Genomic DNA, 25,391 nt, shown 5'->3' on the forward strand with positions numbered 1-25,391 from the left:
CAGTCCACCACTGATGGGCATCTACGTTGATTCCGTATCTTTGCTATTGTGAATAGTGCTGTGATGAACATAAAAGTGCATGTGTATTTTTGGTAGAACAATTTGTATTCCCTCAGGTATATACCCAGTAATGGGATTGCTGGATTTAAACAGTATGCTTCATCAATTAAAGTAATATACTAAGAATCTGCCTGTAATTGTCTACTAACATATTTTTTAATGCTGGTATTATTTTTGGTTGTAAATAAATTGGCAGAATCCTAACTAATCCTTTAACTTGTAATTAAAATCTTACCAGATTAGGCAGAACATACGGCATGCTGAAGTGGATTTTCTGTTGGGTAAATTCTGGAGGTCATTTTTCAGATTTGGAGAGGTAGAGATTAAGGGGCTGAATGTAGAATTCATACTCATTTGTTAGGTTATTTGGTCTCATTATTTTAACTCACTGTTAAATGAGATGGAAGGGCTTTCTTATCCCTTTGGTTTAGGGATATAAAGTACTTATTCATTTGTTACTAGGAATTGTGCCAACATGTATAAATAGGATAGAACAGATGGAGAATTGAGCATATGGATGCTAGAAATGCATGTGTTTACCGCTTAAACCATTTTGCTGTATTAAATGATTTGCCAAATGGTTTTGGAGACCATACCTTTCTGAGATAAGGACTGCCATTGTGCTAGAAGTTACAACAGATAGTATTTTTAGTATTTTAATAACAAGCATTTCTTATTTTGTGTGTGGCCATAGCACAGAAAGTAGAGCTCTTATTATTTCAGTATTTCTCAGAGACAAGTTCCTAATCCAGTGGCTGACCTACCATGTAACATGTAATAACCTGTGATTTCAGAAGATTTTGGTGCAAAGTATTATGCCAAATTAGAAGTAGCTGAATATAATTTATCAAGATAAAAGCAAAGATGCACCAAATAAAAAATAAAGTGGGAAAATAATCACAGACTGAAATTTTAAATTTTTATTATATAAATTTGAAAACATGGATAAAGTTGGTAATACTCTTAGGTTATATAAATGACAAAAACTGACTCTAAAACAAATTGAAAATATAGATAGAACAGTTCATGTAGAAGAAATATCATAAGATATTAAAGAGGTACCTTATCTTCTATTCCCAACATAGGCAACCCCCAACCCTTAACATAGGCTCTAGGCCCAGATCATTTCATTTTAAGATCATTTTAAATACTATTAAAAGCTTTACTAAAAAGACAAAATTGATGCTTTATCTGTTTCCTAAAGCTTTGTAAGTTTCTTTTATAAGCCTATAAATTATTTTTACATATGTAGTATTTAAAAACTTGATAGCATCCAAAAAGGAGACTACAGTCTAAATTAATTTATAGATATCAACACAAAGCTCTTGATAAAATATTAACAAACAGAAACCAGCAACCCAATTAAAGAGTATGTACCTTCATTCATTAGTATCTAATGACAGAATAAAAGAGCAAATGTTTTTTATATTAGGATAAGGCAGCCCCTTACATACATACACACAGAGACTTCCCACTAATTCCCACTGACTAGGATTAGAATCAAATGCCCACATCATAGTTGTGAGGAAAGCTAAGGAAGCAATTACTTTGTATTTTCAACCTGTACCATAGAGGGAGGTAGGTTCTTCCAGCAGGGATGCTGGTTGAAAGAATGCCTGTCATGTAGGCAACTAACAATGTCAACCACAGTTACTATATCATATTTATTCTTATAAATATCTGTCCTCTCTGTCCTCTTGTTCATTTTCCCACTGCCACTACTTTAGTCAGGTCCTTACCTTTTTTTCCCCCTTAGACCATTATAAGAACTCTACTATTCTTGCTTCCAATCTGTCTCTCCTCCAAACTGTTATCCCAGTGTTGTAGTAGTGATCTTCCTAATTCCAAATATGGTCTTGTCACTTACCTACCTCATGTTCTTCAGTGGTTCTGTAATAAAATCCTAGACCAGTATCTAGAACACTTTAAAAGCATACGCTTTTGTGGTCAGGCACAGAGGCTCACACTTGTAATTCCAGTACTCTGGGAGGCCAAGGCAGGAGGATCACTTGAGCCCAGGAGTTTGAAGCCTGTGCAACATAGGGAGACCCTGTCTTTACAAAAAAACAGAAAAAATTAGCCAGACATGGTGGCATGTGACTGTGGCCTCAGCTACTCAGGAAGCTGAGGTAAGGAGGTAGAGGCCGCAGTAAGCCATGATCGCATCACTGCACTCCTGACTGGGTGAGAGAGTGAGAACTTGTCTCAAAACAAACAAAGCATATACTTTCAAGCTATACAACTTGAGTTTGAATTTGGGCTTTGCGATTATTAGCTTTGTACAAGTGTTCTGAGAATTGAGTGAGTAAATACAGTACATTAAAAACAACACTGCCTGGTACGTGGTAAGTGCACAATAAATGTTAGTTGCCGCTACTGCTCTTGTCATTGGTTAGATGCCAACTGAATACTGAAGTTTTTATCTGCATGTTTTTTTCCTTCATTGGATTTTTAATACTAGAAATTAAATGTCTTCTCTTGAATGTTGGCCTGAAGCTTTTGATAGATGTTTGGTATCTGAGTGATATGCATTGACCACACCAACCTGTTCTAGTATTTAAAATTCTATTGTTTATCCCAGATAAGACATTTTCCAGTGCTTATAATTTTATTGCCTTTGTGACAATCTTCTGCACCTGCAATAATGTTTCATTTCAAAGCTGCCTCACAGTATAACTTTTTGGAAGATAACTCTGTGTGACAAGTAGTGATCCAAACTTAATGTCAGCCATGTATAGTACCAATGAAATAAGTAAGGTTACAGTTGGTTGAGCAGATACATTGTCTTCACAGCTAAATTTGCTGGCATGCTGGCAGACATCACAATTTGCTCTTTTACCTGAAACAGTAAAAGTTTAAAGAAATGAGGCCAGGGACAGTGGCTTACACCTGTAATTCCAGCACTTTGGGAGGCCAAGGCAGGAGGATCACTTGGGCCCAGGGGTTTGAGACCAGCCTGCAATGTAGTGAGACCTTGTCTCTCTAAAACAATTTTTTTTTTTTTTTTAATTTAAAGAAACGTCTTTGCATCAGAGCAGTGAGATATTTGAGAGAAGTTCAACTTCATTTGTTACTCTTAAGGACTTACTTTCTTTGTGGCCTAGTATGCAGTAAGATTTCTGTTACATGATGTTATTAGGGAATAGTTGGAATATCTATTTGATATTCCATCCTATTTGAAGGTAGGATTTGAACTCTAGTAGCTTAGCTCTAGAGGGTTCTCTCCCTTAAGTACTATAGTGTAGTTTTATAACACAAAACGATCACTCATGACAGTTTAAAAATTGTTTTTTAAAACAATGTTGAATATAATTTAAACTTTAAAATATTTTTAAATCAAAGTAATATAAGCTCTTGGTTACAAAGCAACAGGCATGGTAACCTGTAGTCCCAGATACTCTGGAGGCTGAGGCGAAAGGATTGCTTGATGCCAGAGGTTCGAGGCTATAGAGGTCTGTGATCCTGCCTGTACTGCACTTCAGCCTTGGCAACACAGCAGACCTCATCAATCAATCAATCAATCAATCACTTTTTCTACCCCATTTCCATTCTATAGTGATGCTTTTAACCATTTTTGTTTGTGCTTTTACCATTGGTAATGTTTTAATTTTTTAAAGAATACAGTTTTACTGACTACTCTTAATTTACCCATTTTTCTACTGTTCTCTACTCTAAAAAGAAAGGATGACTTAACACACACACCCTTTTACCTTTGACCCTTTTCCACTTAGATTTTGGGAATTAAATTATTATTTTTAGTTCTACTGTTGGTATCCTACACTCACAAATTTATTGTTCCATTAACTTTAGGTAGTATATCTTGATTCCCTACCATGTAAAATAAAAATACTAAACCCCTTACTCTCTTACCTTCAAACTTGTATCTGCTGTTTTCCTTTTATTTGTAACATGTAGGTCAGTGTATTAGTCCATTCTTACACTGCTATAAAGAAATACCTAAGATGGGTAATTTATAAAGGAAAGAGGTTTGATTGACTCACAGTTCCACATGGCTGGGGAGGCCTTGGGAAACTTACAATCATGGTGGAAGGCAAAGGGAAAGCAAGGACCATCTTCACATGGCGGCAGGAGAGAGAAGCTCAGTGAGAGCACAGGAAAAAGACTGCCACTTTTAAAACCATCAGATCTCATGAGACCCACTATCACGAGAACAGCATGGGGGAAACTGCCCCCATAATCCAATCACCTCCCATCAGGTTCTTCCCGTGACACATGGCGATTACATTCAAGATGAGATTTCGGTGGAGACACAGAGCCAAACCATACCAGTCATTTGCATTCTGTCCTACAGCCATTAATTAAATCTCCCATTCCGTGTCTTGAGTTTATTGTAAAAGTTTTCATTATTATGACTCTTAATATTGTTTAGTGTAGAGCTAAGTAATGTGCTACATTTTCTTCTCTATGAGACCAATAATTCATTGATGTATTTAGCAGATATTTATGGAGTCTGCTGTGTACCAGGCAATGTTCTAAGTACTGCAAATACAGCAAGCAACAAAACAGAGAACAGACAAAATCCTTGCACCGTGCTTACATCCTAGTGGGTATTAGACTATGAATAAGTAAATATATAAAGTATCTGGTATGTTCAAAGAGAATTAGGGTTGTGAGACAGGCACACTGGGGGAGGGGACAGCCTGAGGTATACAACTACTGGGCCAGATGGTGCAATTTGCCTGGGGTGGGGTTGGTGTTTGGGCATCAGTGGATGTCCCCGCTGCTCGTTTGTCAGGTGGGGAAGCTGAGGCCCACGGGACATGAGGTCACTGGGCTACTGTCGGCCATCCAAAGTAAGTCTCTGTCTTCGTAATCTACTGTTTTCAAGGTTGGAAATCTCGTTTACACATAGGAGGCAGCAAGGAACTGCAGAAACTGGCAGCCAGGGCCCAGCATCCTGCCAGTGAGATACCAAGTATATAGTCAGATGGCTAAACAATCACTTCTGTAACATTTGGCCTCAAATGGCCAGAGCCCAATCAGTAACTGCCAGCTTTCCTAATCTCTGTCCCTGCTTCCAACTCTGGTCCAACCAGAGAAAGCCAAGTGTGTCACCCTCACCGCCCGCACCGCTGGCTAGTCACATAGGATGCTCTGCCTTGAGTTTCTGCCACCAGCTTCCCCAGGCCAGCAGCCTCCATCTAGACACTCCTAGAGCCTGCGCTGTGAAGGTTTTCTACTCTTCTGCCTGCCCTCGAGTTTCTACCAAACTAACCTCATTGCTAGCAAGCTCTGAATAAATAGCCGTTGCCAGTTCTTAAAAAAAGAAGATAGGGGTTGGGGGGAGGTTTAAGTATAAAGGAGTGTGGGGGGCAGGGGTTACAATTTAAAATAGAATGGTTAATGGCTGGGCACAGTGGCTCACGCTTGTAATCCCAACACTTTGGGAGGCTGACATAGGAGGATCACTTGAACCCAGGAGTTTGAGACCAGCTTGGGCAACATAGCAACACCCCATCTCTTATTTAAAAACAAAAAACAAAAACAAAAAAATGGGATGGTTAGGGAATCTCTCACTGAAAAAGTAACTTTTGAGCAAAGACACAAAGTGAGAAAGCAAACATTTCAGATTGCCTGAGGGAAGTAGATTGTAAACGGAGTGACAAGTACAAAGGCTCTGGGGCAGGAGAGTGCCTGGTATATTGGAGGCACAGCAAGGAGGCCAGTGTGTTTAGAGCAAAAGGATAGGGAGAGATGACATTAGATAAGTAACAGGATACCACATTGGTTTAGTGCTTTTCAATACTTTCAGCCCTATCACCTACATTTTCAGTACAAACATGTTAACAGTATTCCTTATACTATCTGAAATGAAATGCATACATAGTATAACCTACTTATGCTTACATAACTAAGTATATAAAGAAGAAATAACAGAAATTTTAGATAAAATTATATCCAGTATGTAAATGGACCTAATGATACTAGAAGACCTAAAGTAGTACACTTTTACAGAGCACTGCAGTGGGTAAGATACCTGCAAATGTAGACAGAAATGATGTGTTGGTAACTCATATACCACAGTGGATTGTAAATGGTGATGTCATTTTCTGAAGTGGTAAACAACTCTTTTTTTTTTTTTTTTTTTTTTTGAGACTGAGTCTGGCTCTGTCGCCCAGGCTGGAGTGCAGTGGCCAGATCTCAGCTCACTGCAAGCTCTGCCTCCCGGGTTTACGCCATTCTCCTGCCTCAGCCTCCGGAGTAGCTGGGACCACAGGCGCCCGCCACCTCGCCCGGCTAGTTTTTTGTATTTTTTAGTAGAGACGGGGTTTCACCGTGTTAGCCAGGATGGTCTCGATCTCCTGACCTTGTGATCCGCCCGTCTCAGCCTCCCAAAGTGCTGGGATTACAGGCTTGAGCCACCGTGCCCGGCTGGTAAACAACTCTTGATAAAATTCTTATTAAAGTCTAACCTTCCTTTGATTGACACAGCAATTTGCGCAAAAAATACTGTGTGTATATATGTAAAATGGAGTTACATCTAATCTAAAATAATTATGAGTAAGTTTCTAAGTAAATGTCCAGTAGGACATTCAGATGTCAAACAGGAAGCCAGATGGCTGTCATCCATGGGTCCTTGTCCACTACCCAGGAATAATTTTCCCAGTCATTGTTACCAAAAATGCCCACATACATTTTCTCAACCCTCCCCATTGACAAACTACTGGTGTAGGGCCTTATAGACCATTGTAAGGATTTTGGCTTTTATTCAGGATGAATAAAAGGAAATAATTAGGAAGCTATTGGAGAGTTTTGAACAGAGGAGTAGGATTATACGACTTATATGTTAAAAGAATCATTCTGGCTCCTGTGCTGAGATTCAGCTATAGATGAACAAGGGTGATAACAAAGAGATCATTTAAGAGGCTTTTACAAAAGTCCAGATGGAAGATGATGTGACTTATGTTAGGGTAATGGCAGAGGAAGTGGTAAGACGGGGTCAGATTCTGGATATATTTTGCAGGTAGAGCTGATGTCATTTATTGATAGATTAGATTTGTGAAGTGTCACAAGAAAAAGAGAAGTCAACTTTTTTTTTTTCTTTGCTTGTTTTTTAAGAGACAGGATCATCCTCCGTTACCCAGGCTGGAATGCAATGGCACAGTCATAGCTCACTACAGCCTCAAAGTCCTGAGCTCAAGTGATCCTCTTGCCTCAGCCTCCTGACTAGTTGGGACTACATACAGATGCCCAGCTGATTTTTAATTTTTTTTGTAGAGGTGGGGGTCTTGCTATGTTGTCCAAGCTGGTCTTAAACTCCTGGCCTCAAGCAATTCTCCCACCTCAGCTTCCCAAAGCACTGGGATAACAGGTGTGAGCCACTGCACCTGAACTGTACCAACATTTTTTATTTGAACAATTGGAAGGGTGGAGTTCCCATATATTAATTTGGGGAAGACTGTTGATAGTAGATTTGTGAATGGGGGATGAAATCAAGCATTCAGTTTTGATGCTGTTGTAAATGGTAAATTTTTAAATATAATTTTCTGCTTATTTCTGTTATAAAAATATTAACCACTTTTGTATATTGAAATTAGATCTAGCAACCTTACTAAATGCAGTTATTATAGTATTTTATTTGAATCTTCTTTTGTTTTTTTCTACTAATACAATAATACAGTCTATGAATATTATAGTTGTATTTCTTCCATTTCAATTTTTATAATTTCTTTTTCTTGCCTCATTGCACTGGGCAGAGCTTGTGGTACAGCGCTGGGTAGAATTGGTGATAGCAAGTATTCTTGCCTCATTTGCAATCTTACCACAGTTTCTCAAGTTAAGCAAGTTCCCCTCTACTCTTGGTTAAGATATATATAGATATAGATATATTTTTTTGAGACAAGAGTTTTGCTCTGTCACCCAGGCTGGAATGCAGTGGCATGATCTTGGCTTACTGCAACCTCTACCTCCCAGGTTCAAGCGATTCTTGTGCCTCAGCCTCCCGAGTAGCTGGGATTACAGGCATGCACCACCAACACCCAGCTAATTTTGTATTTTGAGTAGAGATGGGGTTTTGCCTTGTTAGCCAGGCTAGTCTCGAACTCCTGGCCTCAAGTGATCTGCCCACCTTGGCCTCCCAAAGTGCTGGGGTTACAGGTGTGAGCCACCATGCCTGGATGGTTAAGATATATTTTTAAAACTATGAATGAAAACTGAATTTTAGCAAAAGTTTTTCTGTACTTATTGAGATGATTATTTTTTATTTTGATTTTATTTTTTTTAAGACAGAGTGTTGCTTTTTTTGAGACAGGCAGGCGCCACCACACCTGGCTCATTTTGGTATATTTTGTAGAGATAGGGTTTCACCATGTTGGCCAGGCTGGTCTTAAACTCCTGGCCTCATGTAATCTGCCTGCCTCAGCCTCTCACAGAGCTGGGATTACAGGCATGAGCCACCATGCTCAGCTGAGATGATTATGATTTTTATCTTAATTGTTAAGTGGTTTATTCCATTGATTATGTATTTTGAATAGTCAACCAATTTTACATTCCTGAAATAAACTCAGCTTAGTACCCATCATAATCAAGTTGAATTTATTGAGTATATTAAGGGATTCTGTTTGCTAATATTTTGTTCAGAAGCTTCACATCTATGTTTTTGAGACAGATTGACCTGTAAAGTTTCCTTTCTTGTAGTAATGCCCTTGTGAAATTTTGTATTAACAGAATTGAGGCTGGATTATAGTTTTGGCAAGGCTCTGTCTTCCTCTGATTTACTTCCATTCCTAGGACATACTTTTCCAGGTGTTCCAGATGAAAACCTGGAGTGTTCAATGTAGCCCATTCCTCTGGTAGGTCCTGAAATCTAATCCTTCTCTCCTTAGCAAGATGAGAATGCTCATTTTGTTTAACATGTTCCTTTGCTTTCTTTACTTCTTTTGAATTGGTAGTTAGTTTTAGAGGCTTGGTTATATTTAGTCCCCCCCACCCCCAGAAATACTTCATTGGTGGTGTTCACTGTTAATCAGAAGACACGCAATAGCTGATTGTCATTCTCTTGTGATGAAAATAGCAATAGTTCTTTCATGATCTTTGCCTGGGTTTATTCATTAAGGGTTGCAAAATGACTATATTCCAATTCTGTCATCTTTTCTTCGTTTTAAAGAAGAATAATGATAAGTTAATATATGTAATAACAGTAAACTGTAAACCATGACTTAAATAGGAGAGTTGCAGGTAAGCTTTAACAGAGGTTGTGTGAGGTAGCTGAAAGAAGATAGATCTAGAAATCAAAAGAACAGAATTCTATTCCTGGCTTTGTTAATTTACTAAGTTATATGACCTTGTATAACTCACTTAACTTTTTGGACACGTAATGTCACATTTGAAAATTAAAGTTTTGGGATCTCACATTTTTTTCAGCTCTTAACTTGTATGATTAAACACATCTGCTTAGGTCATACAGTCTATTCAGATGGAATTGTAGCCCAAATTTATAGTTAAAGAATAGCCCATTTAATTTAACTACTCCTCTTTGGTTAAAGTCTCAAAACATGTTTTGCTATTATTGTATTGTGCACATCTACATACTATGTTTGCTGTATAGCATAGGCTATGTATGTACATGTTAAGATACTGTAAAGCTCCTTATAACTTGATGAATATTATGTCACTTTTGTTAATGTTGGGAACTGCTGACTATAGAGTCTCTCACGTCAGAGGTCTGCATTTCTTCTGATGGATAAATCACGAAAGCAGGGGGAGGGAATCTATTTTTTAAATACTTTTTTCAAGAAAGGGAAAAATGACTTAATTCATCCGAGAATGAAATTCCACATACTAGTTTTTCCAAAGTACATTTTTGCGAATTAAAGTTTCTTACTCAGAAGGAGTTTGGAAAAGGCATACAAACAAAAGAAGTCCCAATGTCAAATATTTTAGCCATTAAGCATAAATCAGCTGCAATTCTTCAGTGAGATAGTGTCTCAGAGAAGAAAAGGGATCTCTTTAATAATGTTTATTTCAGTGGGCATGGTTTTCTCATAGTCTGATAAGACACAAAGCTTATTTCTGTTTCCACATTTCTACAATAGTCCATAAGTGAAATAATTCTTTTCCCTTCTACCAAGTCTTCCTTTTTTTTTTTTTTTTTTTTTCTTTTTGGCTGGCATAAATAGCTGTATGTGACCAACTGAACTGATTAGGCTAAGTGATAGAATGATACCCATTGGAAATACTTTGAAACCTGTATCCATTCCTCAAATCCTACAGGTAACTCAGAGATCATAAAACTCTACTTTCTCATTTTATTATTAATACAAAATGAAAACATGGAGGGATTGAGTTGAAGGTAGTAGTAGAAATAAGCCTTAATATAGAAAATGAGAGAAAGCACAGGTATGTAGTACTGCAGATAAGAAAGTGGGGAGATTCAACCACAGACCCCAAAAAATTAAGATATGTGAATACTTGGAGTATATGCTAATACCTTTTTTTTTTTTTTTTTTTTTTTTTTTTTTGAGATGGAGTTTCGCTCCTGTCGCCAGGCTGGAGTGCAGTGGCGTGATCTCAGCTCACTGCAACCTCGGCTTCCCAGATTCAAGTGATTCTCCTGCTTCAGCTTCCTGAGTAGCTGAGATTACAGGCGTCCACCACCACTCCTGGCTAATTTTTTTGTATTTTTAGTAGAGATGGAGTTTTTGAACATGTTGGCTAGGTTGGTCTCGAACTCTTGACTTCAGGTGATCCGCCCACCTTGGCCTCCCAAAGTGCTGGGATTACAGGTGTGAGCCACCGTGCCCAGCCTATGCTAATACATTTGAAATTTTAGATTAGCTATACATGTTCTAGGAAAATATACATTACTAGTTAACTAAAGCAGGAAAAGAAAAGTTGAATAGGCCCCAAACCTTAAAAAAATAGAGCTGTTAAAAAACAAAACCAAAAACTGTCTCTTTATCTAAAAGGAACTAATATAGATGGTTTCACAAGTCAGTTCTGTCAAGCACTCAAAGAGTAATTCCTGTGCTATTTAACTATACTGGAGTATATAGGAAAATAATGGACAGTTTTCAGATTCTTTTATAGCATTAACAAAATCCTGCTACAACAACCTAATAAAGATAGTGCAAAAAAAGAAAACAATACAGTAGTTCTACTAATGAATATATGGAAAGTATCGCAGATGAGCAGTCTGGGTAAAAGAAAAGAACAAGTAGGCACAAAAATAGCAACAAATGGGAGCTAAAAGTAAATACTAAGGCGGTGGCTCACACCTGTAATCCTAGCACTTTGGGAGGCTGAGGCAGGAGAATTGCCTGAACCCAGGAGGCAGAGGTTACAGTGAGCCGAGATTGTGCCATTACACTCCAGCCTGGGCATCAAGAATGAAACTCCATCTCAAAAGAAAACACACACACGCACAAAATCAAAACATTAGCCTGGTGTGGTGGCAGACGCCTGTGGTCCCAGCTACTTGGGAGGCTGAGGCAGGAGAATTGCTTGATCTGGGGAGGTGGAGGATGCAGTGAGCTGAGATTGTGACATTGCACTCCAGCCTGGGCAACAGAGCAAGACTCCATCTCAAAAAAAAAAAAAAGAGGATCAACAATCTAAAACCATACACTTCTTCAAAGGAAGCATAGGGTAGTCGTAACAAATTTGGATCTGGCAGTGGATTCTTAAATAAGACATTAAAAGCATGAGCAACAAAAGAAAAAATAGATATATTGGATTTCATCAAAATTAGAAACTACTGTGCATCAAAGAATATTATCAGGAAAGTGAAAAACTATAGAATGGGAGAAAATGTTTGAAAATTATATGTCTGATAAGGATCTAGTGTCCAGAATATATAAAGAACCTTTATATCTCAACAAAAAAGACAACCTAATTTTTAAGTGGGCAAAGGACTTAAATAGAGATTTCTCCAAAGAAGGCCAGGCGCAGTGGCTCATGCCTGTAATCCCAGCACCTTTGGAGGCCGAGTCAGCAGGATCGCTTGAGCCCAGGAGTTTGAGATCAGCCTGGGCAACAAAATGAGACCTTGTCTCAAATTTTAAAAATTAAAAAAAAAAAAAAAAAAAAATTTCTCTAAAGAAGATATACAGCTAGCCAACAAACACTTGAAAAGATATTCAACATCATTAGTCAGGGAAATGCAAATCAAAGCCACAGAGATACCACTTCACACTCACTTGGATGGCTATAATTTGGAAAAAAAAAAAAAAAGTGTTGGCAAGGATGTAGAGAAATTGGAGCTCTCATACATTGCTGGTGGGAATGTAAAGTGGTTCAGCTTCTGTGAAAAGCAGATTGGTGGTACCTCAAAAAGCTAAGCATAGAATTACCATATGACCCAGCAATTCACTGCCAGTTATGTGCCCCAAAGAACTGAAAACAGGTACTTCAAGAAAAATACATGTTTATAGCACCACTATTCACAATAGCCGAAGATGTAAACAGTCCAAATGTCCATTGATGGTAGAATGAATAAACAAAATTGTGGCACATACATACAATGGAATGTCACTCAGGTATGAAAAGCATTGAAATACATGTATGCTATGGTATGGATGAACCTGGAAAACAGTATGCTAGGTAAACCAAGCCAGATATGAAAGGCCACATATTGTATGATTCCCTTTATGTGAAATATCCAGGATAGGTAAATCCATAAAGACAGAATGCAGACTGGTAGTTGCAGGGGGCTGTGGGGAGGGGCAATGGAGACAACTGCTTAATGTGTACAAGTTTTCCTTTTGGTGCAAGAAAATGTTTTGGAACTAGATAAAGGTGGTGGTTTTACAATGTTGTGAGTATACTAACTACCACTTAATTGTTTATTGTTTATTTTTATGTTTATTTTTCTTGAGGCAATCTCACTATGTTGCCCAGGCTGGAGTGCAGTGGTGCGATCTTGGCTCACTGCAACCTCCAACTTCTGGATTCAAGCCAGTCTCATGCCTCAGCCTCCCGAGTAGCTGGGATTACAGATATGCACCACCACACCCAGCTAACTTCTGTATTTTTAGTAGAGACAGAGTTTTACCATGTTGGCCAGGCTGGTCTCGAACTCCTGACCTCAAGTGATGCTCCTGCCTCAGCCTCCCAAAATGCTGGGATTACGGGCGTGAGCCACCATGCCTGTCCTGAATTGTTTACTTTAAAATGATTAATTTTATGTAGTGTGAATTACATCTCAAATTTAAAAGCCTTAAAAAGTATTTATTATTCAGTCCTTATAAATCTTAGCATAATAGGAATAGCATAATACATTCTTTAAATGATTGAAAAACTGTCCCAGAGTCATGCGTAATGGTGAAACATATGCAGTTAATTTGGGAGGAAGACAACGATGCTCTCAAACACCCCTGTTCAACACTGGGTCAGAAGTAGTGGTCTGTTGGACAAAAAAATAAATATTGGAAATACTGGAAAGCAAGAATAAAGTTTTTCATATTTGTCTCTACAGATATCTATCTGAAAAACCCAAGAGAATCAACCAAAAAATGGTTTTAAATGATAGGAAATTTTAGTATGTTGGTTACTTGTAAGATATCCTGAAATCAATAGAAAAACCAGTTGGTCTAGTTGGTTCTGGCAGACTGTGGATTAACTTAACATAGAAATACTCTGAATACAGGCCGGGCGTGTAATTCCACACCTGTAATCCCAGCACTTTGGGAGGCCGAGGCAGGTGCATCACCTGAAGTCAGGAGTTCGAGACCAGCCTGACCAACATGGAGAAACTCCGTCTCTACTAAATCCAGAATGAATGAAATTCCCCCCAAAAAGTTTAGCATCAGTAAACATGACCTTATAACTTTTTAAATGTTATAAATCATATGTAGGAATAATTAGCAGATATAATAAAGGATTATACAATAAGAGACAACAAGAGAATTAGCACTGTAAGACCTTGAGATAACAGACCATAGAAGAGATTATAAAATATATGCGTGGAAAATCATTAGGAATCCAGGCTGTCCATCCTTTGGACTCTGGAACTTGTACCAGCAGCATACCCAGGATCTCAGGCCTTCAGCCTCAGAGTTGTATTGTCAGCTTCCTTGGTTCTAAGACTTTAGGACTTGAACTGAACCACACTATTGGTATCCTTGGGTTTCCAGTTTGCAGATAGCCTGTCATGGGACTTCTCATCCTCCATAATTGCGTGGCCAATTTCTGTAGTAAGCATTCATTCATCTATCCGTCTGACCGTCCATCTGTCCATCCATCCTATTGGTTCTGTCTCTCTGGAAAACCCTAACCTAATACAGTAGACAAGGCTGAACACCTGGGATACCATATTAAATCTGTACTTAAAAAGCAAAGACATATATAGTATTTGCTATGTGTGGGGCACGGTTCTAAGTACTTTGTATGTATGTATTCATTTAATCCTCAAACTGCTAGTGGTTACTGCTATATTCTCATTTTAGAAGATAAGGAAATTGAGACACAGACAAGTGATACACAGACAAGTCATATAATTTGCCCAAGACCATGAAGCCAAAAAGCTGCAAATCAGGGATTAGATCCCTAACCATTTCTATATTTTGCTTCTACTTAATTGGCAAATAATTGAGCAACAAAATTTCTGATCAGGGAAATGTGACTATGAAAAAATATATATATATGGAACTGATTGAAAGTCAAGTGAAGGAAGAGGAGAACTGGAAAATACTTTAAGGCCAGGCATGGTGACTGAAGCCTGTAATCTCAGCACTTTGGGAGGCCAAGGCAGGCAGAACACTTGAGCTCAGGAGTTTGAGACCAGCCTGGGCAACACTGCAAAACCCCAGCTCTACAAAAAAATGCAAAAATTAACTGGGTGTTGTGATGTGTGCCTGTAGTCCCAGCTCTTTGTGGGCTGAGGTGGGAGGATTGCTTGAGCCTAAGGCTGCAGTTAGCTATGTTTGGACCACTGCACTCCAGCCTGGGTGACAAAGCAAGATCCTGTCTTAAAAGAAAAGAAAATACTTCGAAGTGTTTGCCCCTGCTGTTGAGACCTGAGGTATTAGTAAAAGAAATAAGCAAGTAAATACAAACATCAGAGGAACAGGAGGTACAGTTTTCAACAAGCTAAGCTGTGAAGGCCACCGAGGAAATCAGATAACAGTTAAAATAGCTTTGTTTATTGAGCCCTTACTTATTACCAGATACTGTGCTAGGTGATTTAAATATATAAACTCTTTTTAATTATTGAAACAACACTACTGAGTCACAAGATAGTTAAGTATCCTTCCCAAGGTCAAGTAACATTTGCAGTGAGCTAAGAGTCAAAACTTGGTACTGGAGTTCAAGAGAGAAATTGGAAAAATAGGATCAGTGTTTAATTTGTGTATTAAGGGTGAAAGCTATGGGAAGTTCAAAGAGAGTAGTTAGAAACTCCTAAAATCCTACTTTTGCTCAAAGTCTAAAATATACTGAGTGTTTACTGTTAGGTACATACTAAACACTTTGCATATACACTCAGCCCTCCACATCCATAGATTCAACCAACTGCAAATTAATGTTTAAGGGCAGGAGAAGATGGGTGTCCCAGCTCTGAGAAAGAGAAAGAGAGAAGGAAGAGGACTGAGAAGGGAGATGCTCAAGCTGAAATTTCAGATGAATTCATTCATGCAATAAATATGTATTTAGCACTACTATATATGCCACATACTAGTGGTTACCATACCTGAATGAATATAGCACATACAAGTTTCCTACTGTTGTGGAGCTTACAATCTAAATCAAAAAACCTCTGACAGCGTGAGCTGGGCAAAGATTGCTTAGATATAATATCAAAAACAGTATATTTTAAAAAATTAACCTCACGAGATGAAAACTTCTGCTTTGCTAAAGACACTGTTAAGAGAATGAAAAATTGGCCGGACGTGGTGGCTCACACCTGTAATCCCAGCACTTTGGGAGGCCGAGGCGGGCAGATCACCGGAGGTCGGAAGTTCCAGACCAGCCTGACCAACATGGAGAAAACCCGTCTCTACTAAAAATACAAAATTAGCCGGGTGTGGTGGCTCATGCCTGTAATCCCAGCTACTCAGGAGGATGAGACAAAAGAATTGCTTGAATCTGGGAGGCAGAGGTCACAGTGAGCTGAGATCGTGCCATTGCATACTCCAGCCTGGGCGACAGAGCAAGACTCCGTCTTAAAAATAAATAAATAAATAAATGAAAAGTAAAGCCAGAGATAGGAAAAAACATTTGCAAAACATGTCTACAAAAGGCTTGAACCCAGAGTGTATTAAGAACTCTCTAAACCCAACAGGAAAGAAATAACAATTTTTTTAGAATAGACAAATTTAAACAGATACTTCATCAAATAAGATGTGGATACAAATAAAAACAAAAGAAAAAAACAAAAAAAGATGTGGATAAGTAGATGCCGAGAACTATTTGTCATTAGGGATGTTATGCAAATTAAAATGGCAAGAGATACCACTATGTACGTATTAGAATGGCTTAAAAATAAAAAGACAATATCAATTGCTGAGCAACTGGAACTCATACATTGCAGGTGGGAAGGTAAAATGGTGAAGACATTTTGGGAAAGAGTATCTTATAAAGTCAGATATTCAATTACCATATGACCAAATTTCTTATATGAAAACCTATAAAGGAATAGTATAATGGCTTTATTATCACCAAAACCGGAAATAACCAAGATATACTTCAACTGGTGATTAGATAAACATAGTGATATATGCATATGATGAAATACTACTCGGTGGTAAAAGAGCACATACTGTATGATTCCATTTATATGACATTCTTTTTTTTTCTTTTTTTTTAGATGGAGTCTCGTCTGTCGCCCAGGCTGGCGTGCAATGACGCCACCTTGGCTCACCGCAACCTCTGCCTCTTGGGTTCAGGCAATTATTGTGCCTCAGCCTCCTGAGTAGCTGGGACTATGGGGGCCTGCCACCACGCCCAGCCAATTTTTGTATTTTTAGTAGAGACAGGGTTTCGCCGTATTGGCCAAGCTGGTCTCGAACTCCTGACCTCAAGTGATCCACTTACCTCCACCTCCCAAAGTGCTGGGATTATAGGCGTGAGCCACCACGCCCAGCCAATATGATACTCTTTAATAGGCAAAATTATAGGAATAGAAAACAGATCAGTAGTTGCAGAGGCTGGGGACTGGGTGTGGTGGGGGAGGGCAGGGGGAAGAGTTGATTACAAATGGGCATCATGAGGGAATTTTTGAGGATGATCAAACTTGATTGTGGTAGTAGTTATACAGCTGTGTATATTTGTCATATCTCATAGACCTCTAAACCAAAAAGAGTGAATTTTACTGTATGTTTTTTAAAAATGAATAAACCTATGCCCTACAGGACCATGTATATGAACTAGAGTCATCTCTAAGAACCAGTCTTACTCAGAAATTACAGATACTAGATTTTTAACTGTCTTTTTAGTTTTGCTCAGTAATGATGTACTTTTACAGCACCATATTCCAAAATGTCATTAAGCCTCCTAGTCAGCCTCATATTAATAATTCTTTTCAAGTCTAGGCATGGTGGCTCACACCTGTAGTCCCAGCACTTTGGGAGGCTGAGGCAGGCAGATCACGAGGTCAAGAGATCGAGACCAGCCTGGCCAACATGGTGAAACCCCATCTCTACTAAAAATACAGAAATTAGCTGGGCGTGGTGGCACGCACCTGTAGTCCCAGCTACTTGGGAGGCTGAGACAGGAGAATCGCTTGAACCCAGGAGGCAGAGATTGCAGTAAGCTGAGATTACACCACTGCACTCCAGTCTGGCGACAGAGTGAGACTCTGTCTCAAAAAAATAATAATTCTCTTCCAAGTAGAAATTCTGTAACTTGAGAGGAAATGAGAAAGTATGAATAATGATGAACTTATTTTAGATATTTTCACTGAGTTTTCAGAGAGGCTCACTTGTAATTGATAGTTTCAGCCCTGCCAGAGGAAAAATTTGCCAGGGAAGTGACTTTTATTTTAAAAAATTGTAGGAAACAATGTGGTGGAAAGAACCTGTTGTTTTTTTAAATTTCCTTATAATAAGAATGAAGAATCAGGAAAAGCTTTCTTGAATTGTGGTAAAGTCAAGTGTGAGACCTTTGGACTTTGAAATCATGAATGTAAACCATATTCTTCCCCGACTAGCTGTGTGTATGACTTTGGAAAAGTTATTCAGCACTCCTGAACCTCATTTCCTTTCCTCAGTTTTAAAATCAAGTGATCAAACATACCTTTCTGAGTAGTTATTAGGTTAGACAAAATATATAAAACATCCAGCACAGTTTCTGGTACATAGTAGGTAATCAGTAAATGTTAATTCCTTTTTAATTAACATTTCCTATACCGGTCAGTCCAGTTAGGTCTCAGGCTACAAGTTCTTACTTTCTGCAGGATGTGGTTCCAATATCAGTTCAGTTTTCTTTTTCTTTTTTTTTTTGAGACGGAGTTTCTCTCTTGTTGCCCAAGCTGGAGTGCAATGGGGCGATCTTGGCTCACTGCAATCTCTGCCTGCCAGGTTCAAACGATTCTCCTGTCTCAGCCTCCTGAGGAGCTGGGATTACAGGCGCCTGCTTGGCTAATTTTTGTATTTTTAGTAGAGATGGCGTTTCACCATGTTGGCCCGGCTGGTCTCAAACTCCTGACCTCAAGTGATTCACCCACCTCGGCCTCCCTAAGTGCTGGGATTATAGGCATGAGCCACCACGCCTGGCCATCAGTTTAGTTTTCAAAGCCTCTGCAATGCTATTCTGATCTGCGGTGCTATTCTGATCTATTCTGTGTGTATGTCACCTAGGGGTCAGTTTGGGAACCAGGAGGTGGTGTATACATTAGTTCAACTGTCAAAATCCTGGGTATGCTAATTAGGATCAGATTCTTACCTGTGTAGCTGCAGGGTGAGCCTAGGAATTCACAAACAAATTCATGGTCTTTCTCAAGCTCCTCCCTTCCTGTGCCTTCTTTGGTACTTTCTGGTTCCCTGGAGTTCCCCTTTCTTGTTCTCTAGCCAGAAACCTGGGGCTCTGGTTGTTCTGCACTACCATGAAGTCCCACAATTTCACTTGTATTTGGGGTCAAATGGCAGGAGATCAGAGAGAAAGGAAAAAAGCAAAAGGGGGATTGGCCCCATCTTCCTGGAACCACCCTTCTACTAAACAGAGAGGTAGGTCCCCCTGCCTTAGAGGTGTGGCTCCTACAGGTTTCTTTTGTTGCTACCTCTGCTGCCACCACACCATCACAGGATTTCCTGGTGGCTGAGATGTGAGAGAACCAACAAAAGAAAGGGGTACTGCTGTACTGTCTCTGAGCTTTAGGAGTTCCATTTCCTGGTCCTCAAACCAGAGCTAGAGAGGTTTTCCCAGACATCTTTCTGTATCACAGCACTCGCTTTTGGATTTCTGGCTGTGCTAAGTTCAGGCTTGTCAACCTAAAGGAAGAAGCTGATGCAAAATTAATATAAGTAGAAGGTTTATTTGGGCCAAGGTTGAGTATTGCAACCCAGAAGCATAGATTCAAGTTGCTCTGGATGTACCCTTCAATTAGCAGTTACAGGTGGATTTTTTTTTTTTTTTTTAAGTTTTCTTCATTTCATTTTGGTTTTTAGAGGCAGGGTCTCTCTCTGTCACCCAGACTTTTGTGTTGTGGCATGATCATAGCTCACTGCAGCCTTGGACTCATGGGCTTAAGCAATCCTCCTGCCTCAGCCTCCTGAATAGTTAGTACTACAGGTGTTTGCTAATTTTTTTTATTTTTGTAGAGACAGGGTCTCATTATGTTGCCCAGGCTGGTCTTGAACTCTGGGCCTCAAATGATCTTCTTACCTTGTCTTCCCAAAGTGCTGGGATTATAGGCTTAAGCCACCATACCCAGCAAGCAAGCGGATTTTTAAAAGCAAAAGAAGGGGACAGGGAGTGGGCTGATAAAAAGTTGTGTATCAGGAATTCTCGTTGGTTTAAAGAAATAACATTGACTAGTGATTGGCTATACATTGTTAAGCAATAGGTAGGGTGTGGGTTATAGTGTCTGGTGTGACATTATTAGGTTAAATTTCTAGCTACTTGTGGCAGTAGCAGGCATTTTCAGGAGAGGGATACGTAGGTCAAAGTGAGTAGCAGAGCGTGATTGTGGTCTCATTTTAATGTCTCTTATTGACCTGATAATTAAAAGGACTTGCATTCCTCAGATAAAAGTTACTTTCTCAGTCTGGAGGTACCAAAGAGAGAAAGGGGAGGTAAATTCCTTGCCACTTCCATAGTACTTTGAATTCTGGTATTCTACTCTGATTCATCTTCTGTTTACTTTTCAGAAAGCTTAAGTACCTGTTCCATGAATTCTGTTCAGGTTTTATGGTTTCAGTCAGTGGGAGGAACAGGGTGTAGTGTGTCCACTCCCTATTTACCTGGAACCAGACCTTGAATCATATTACTACCTTGGAAAAAAAAATTTTTTTGTTAGCTCTCCATTGTCTCTAGGGTTAAGTGCTGACTATTTTAGTACTTCAATTCTCTAGCTGCATAGATTTCATATTCAAACCAAACAAGAGTATTCGTTGATGCTGAGGAGAAGAGAACTTTCCCTCTACCCTTTGACCATTCAGTATTTGAGTATGTGAGATAAACTGACAGTAGATAAATTAGCAGGAAAAAAACACAAATTTATTACATGTTTGTACATAAGAGTCTCACAAAATATCAAACTTGAAGGCCAGATGATTGACATTTTTATGGCATCCTGAGCTACAGAAAGGAATAGGGACCTTAGGGGAGGTGGTGACAACCTATGGGAATATGAGAGAAGGAAATGCACGGTGAGCAAAGCTTGCCTTGTTGTGCAGATAAAAAGTCTCTCCTATAATACAAGTTGTCTGGAGCAGCCCTCAGAAGAATAGGTGATAGCCTGTGACAAAGTCTGGGGTGTTGAACTTCAGTCTCTTCTTCTTTGATACAGTTAATCTACCCTAGTTGATAAGACTCCCAGGGAGAGCATATATAACAATTGAGCTTCTTTTTGAAGGATCTATCTTTGGGCAGATAAGAGAACTTCAGAGAAAGCCCCTCCTACTCTTCCGGGGGAGAAGGAGGAGTTAAGAGTCAGGAGGTCAAGAGAAGGTCAGACCTTGGTTCTTTTTTAGTTCAAAGCATTGGACACCATACTTTGGGATAATGTGTTCTGAGTCCCAGCACTGATACGTAGTTATCCTATTCCACATCTATAACTTTATGTAATTCTCTCAGCCTAAAATAGTCTTTCAACCTTTCAATTTTTGCCTCTTCAAATTTTATGTATGTTTTACAGCTCAGATGTAATACATTCATAAAATTTGTTTTGGTAATCTGCCTTGCTCTTATATGCTCCCCATAAAAGGAGTGTGTGATTTCTTCAGTCTTTGAAAAACTATCATTTTTGTTTGTGCTTTTTAAAAGATATGTATATATACTTTGTCTTAGGATTACTTTTATGTGTAGAGACATAGTAACTGTGTCTAGCACAGGCTATTATGCTTCAGATCCAGGTAATTAGATTAAGATATTAGATTCAGGTAATGTTTAGTGCCTACTGTGTACTTCTTCACTTACTCACCTGTAACACCTTTTTGAAATAATTATTCTAAATCTTATTCCTATGAGGACACTGAGAATATGTAAAATTACATTATCTGAACTGTTTTTCAATAGCTGTGTATTTCTTGAGTGTAGGAATTTCAATACAGGTGGTGTGTCTCTTATCCAACAGGCTTGACACCCAGAAGTGTTTCAGATTTCAGATTTTTTGAGATCTGGAATGCTCAACCTGTATTCAATTTTCACATAATGCTTACTATATAGTAGCTACTTGGTAAACATAGCAATAGCCCTAACTTTTTATTTTTTTCTACAGTACCTTGGCCATGTAGAAGTTGATGAATCAAGAGGAATGCACATCTGTGAAGATGCTGTAAAAAGATTGAAAGCTGTATGTATTTGATGGTTGCCAGTGTTGATCTATATGCTGTCAATATTTTCTTAAAAGATTTTTCTCAGTAAATTTTAGTGACCCAGTAAAAACTGTGTTTCTGTTAAAAAGATGTGGGCTTGCTAATAAGGAGCATCTCAGCCAAGCACGGTGGCTCACTCTTATAATCCTAGCACTTTGGGAGGCTGAGGCAGGAGGATTGCATGAGGCTGGGAGTTTAAAACCAGCCTGGGCAACATTTCGAGACCCTGTCTCTATTAATTTCAAAAAATTTTTCTCAAATAATAAAATAATAATTAAAAAATTTAAAAGCATCTCATGTTGTCCATCCAGAGGTATAAATTATAAGACGAGCCGTTTCAATTTAGGGCAGATATTATCCTAAAGGTACTTTTGATTTATAACCCATATGAAACAAAAGTTGTAAAATCTGATAGAAGAATAGTATTCTAAGACTAGGATAAAACTGTTACAGTTAACATCTTAACCTAACTGTGATAACTGGGCTATAAATTATGGGTTTTAAATATACTATAAAAAGTAGCTTCCTGGGGAAAACTAGAGGATAGAGATATCTGTGTTGATGCCTGGTGAGGTTTCCTTTTTGGGGACTTCTCACTATTATCTTAACTCCTACTCCCCAGTTTTCTTTGCTATACACCTCTAACATAAACAGTCTGTTTCTACTGCCTTTTACATAAACTTTAGCACACTTGAAGTAGAGAGCCCTTTCCCAGGATAACTAATGTTTCCTCTGCCTGTTATGCCATAGAACACATCCCAGGCACATGCCTGTGTATTCAGTGAAAGGAGAGAACAAGTTCAGGATTCATAAGGATTCAAAGTGTTAATTTCAGATTTTCCGTAGGTTTGAGGCGTATTCCATAGATCTGATAGTCCTCTTCACAACCCTCCTTCTAATATGTGGCCTTCCCCACTTTGCTGTGAAAGCTTTAAGCATTACTTCTGCATGCTCTGTCCCCAACAGCATTAAATACATATTGCTTTGGGTTTGCTAGTATGGTGGGCTGCCACAAGTTTGACTACTAATGTGTGCTTCTTTCCCTCAATTTGCTTCGTAATCAGAACTTTTCTGCTTCTTGGCATAATCTATATTACTTCATATCTGTAATTCCTGAATATAAAATATATAAAATTAAGGAAGCAACCAAGTCAGAGAGGTAGATTTAATTTTGGAATAAGTACCTGAATCTGCCACAGAAGGAAAAGGAGAAAGTAACTGGCTATAATATACAAAGAACTAAAAAATTTTTTAAAAAGATAGACATATGTACACATATATACATACATATATACCTATACATACTCTTTATCTCAGATTTTGATCATTAAAATTCTTAAATGATTCAAGCCTTTGCTAGTCTTATCTATGCACTCCAATCTGTCATTTATGTTAAGGAGACCTTGTGTTACGGTACATGAAATTATAGTTTGTAGACCTTCCATGCCAACCTAAATATATTCCCCAGTTAAACATAGTCTCAGATAATTTAATTTTCCATTTGTCCAAACCAAATTTAAAAGAGAAGTAAAAATTTAATTTTTTTAACAAATAATTCTGGGTTCATCTAGAAGAATGATATCAGTTACTCGGGAGGCTGAGGTAGGAGGATTGCTTGAGTCTAGGAGTTTGAGACCAGCCTGGGCGACACAATGAGCCCCTTGTCTCAACTAAATAAATACACAAACAAGATGATTTTAGCGAAGAACTTTTTTTTAAAGTAATGCAGTTATTTGCCCATTAAATAATATTTTATAGTAATCACTGAAAACAAATCAGTGAACAGACTAGATAGCCCTGAAACAAACTATAAATAATTATTAAAATCTTATAATTTACACAACTTATGGTGAAATGGCCACCGTGGAATGAGCCTTTAGAAAGTCTTTTGATTCAGAGTATGGCTTCATGTGCACTCTGTAAGTAAGGAAAAGCTAGAGGTGGTTTAAGTTTGCCCAGAACATATTGAGAAATAGTATTTTGTTGTTTAATGAGCAGTTAATCCTCTTAACTGTCTAGTTTTGTTTTGTTTTTTAAATACTTTTAATTAGAAATATCTCTTTATTATATAAGCAATATATGTTTATTGTATAAAATACAAATGAACCAAAAAAGTACACAAATAAAATGAAATTTCCTACAATCCCAGAGATAGTCACTATTTAACTGTCTAGTTTTAAAACTAATGTTTCAATGGATTTTTTTGTTTTATTTTACCTTTTTAAAAAAAAAAAAAAAACAAGACGATAATAGGCTATAAGCGTGATTGCTTGAGGCATAGGACTATTTAGATAATAAAATGTAATGTTTTTATATTCATCAGAATTAGGAACTAAATAGCCATTTTAAAAATTATACCTATGCATGGAACAGTGGCTGGCACATAGTTGTAACTCAAAAAATATTTCTAGAATGAATATACAGAATACAATCTGATGTGCAATGTGTGGTCAACTTGAGTCTTACAATAACCATAATCAAATATTATGTCTAATGTTTTAAGTTTACCAAAACTGTTTTGCTTATTTCTAAAGATCTTTATTTTCCTATGGTTTTTAATGACTGAAAGAAAGTTTTAAGCTGAGCACAGTAGCTTGTGCCTATAATCTCAGCTACTTAGAAGTCTGAGATGGGAGGCTCCCTTAAAGCCAGGAGTTCAAGCCTGGGTAATATAGTGAGACCCTGTCTCTACAAAAATAAATAATAAAAAATAAAGTTTTAGATATGTTGGTGATTGTTTTCTAAACATATTTAAACTTTTAAACTTTGAGGGGAAATTGACCATTTCTAGACTTCTTATCAAGAAGTTATTTAAAATTTTTCAGATAAATACTAGATTTGGAGCAAATGTTATATGTAGTTTTGCATTGGCATGTATTATAAAAACATGGAATTGAAGTTTTGGGTCACTGGAGTAAATTTCCTGTTTCTTATAGTCAATGAAACGTCCCCATTCTTTTTTTTTCCCCCAAGTCAGAGTCTTGCTCTGTCACCCAGGCTGGAGTGCAGTGGTGTGATCTTGGCTCACTGCAACCTCCACCTCCCAGGTTCAAGCAATTCTCTTGCCTCAGCCTCCTGAGTAGCTGGGATTACAGGCACCTGCCACCACACCCGACTAATTTTTTGTATTTTTAGTAGAGACAGAGTTTCACCATGTTGGCCAGGGTGGTCTTGAACTCCTGACCTCGTGATCCCCCAGCCTCAGTCTCCCAAAGTGCTGGGATTACAGGCATGAACCACCATGCCTGGCCTCCCCCTTCTTTTAAATACTCTTTCTAGAGCTATACTGAGAATCTTGCAGAAAGTTGGAAGTCTTTGGGATACTGTTCTTCTCATATCATAGTGTGCCACATGTATTCCTCATTTTTGTCTTCCTTTCACATTTTTACTATGCAGAAATTT

General features: G+C 38.3%; 1 protein-coding gene across 14 annotated transcripts in view; it reads left to right on the forward strand.

Moving 5' to 3' along the window:
* Positions 1-25,391, forward strand: part of NUMB (NUMB endocytic adaptor protein) — a 196,311-nt gene that overhangs the window by 124,461 nt on the left and 46,459 nt on the right. For all 14 annotated transcript variants that reach the window (XM_050798737.1, XM_050798735.1, XM_050798742.1 and 11 more), the window contains one exon: positions 21,893-21,967. In XM_050798737.1, coding sequence (XP_050654694.1) covers positions 21,893-21,967 — 75 coding nt within the window. The remainder of the gene's footprint in view (positions 1-21,892; positions 21,968-25,391) is intronic.

The sequence above is a fragment of the Macaca thibetana genome, chromosome 7, assembly GCF_024542745.1.
Source record: "Macaca thibetana thibetana isolate TM-01 chromosome 7, ASM2454274v1, whole genome shotgun sequence".
Classification (NCBI taxonomy): domain Eukaryota; kingdom Metazoa; phylum Chordata; class Mammalia; order Primates; family Cercopithecidae; genus Macaca; species Macaca thibetana.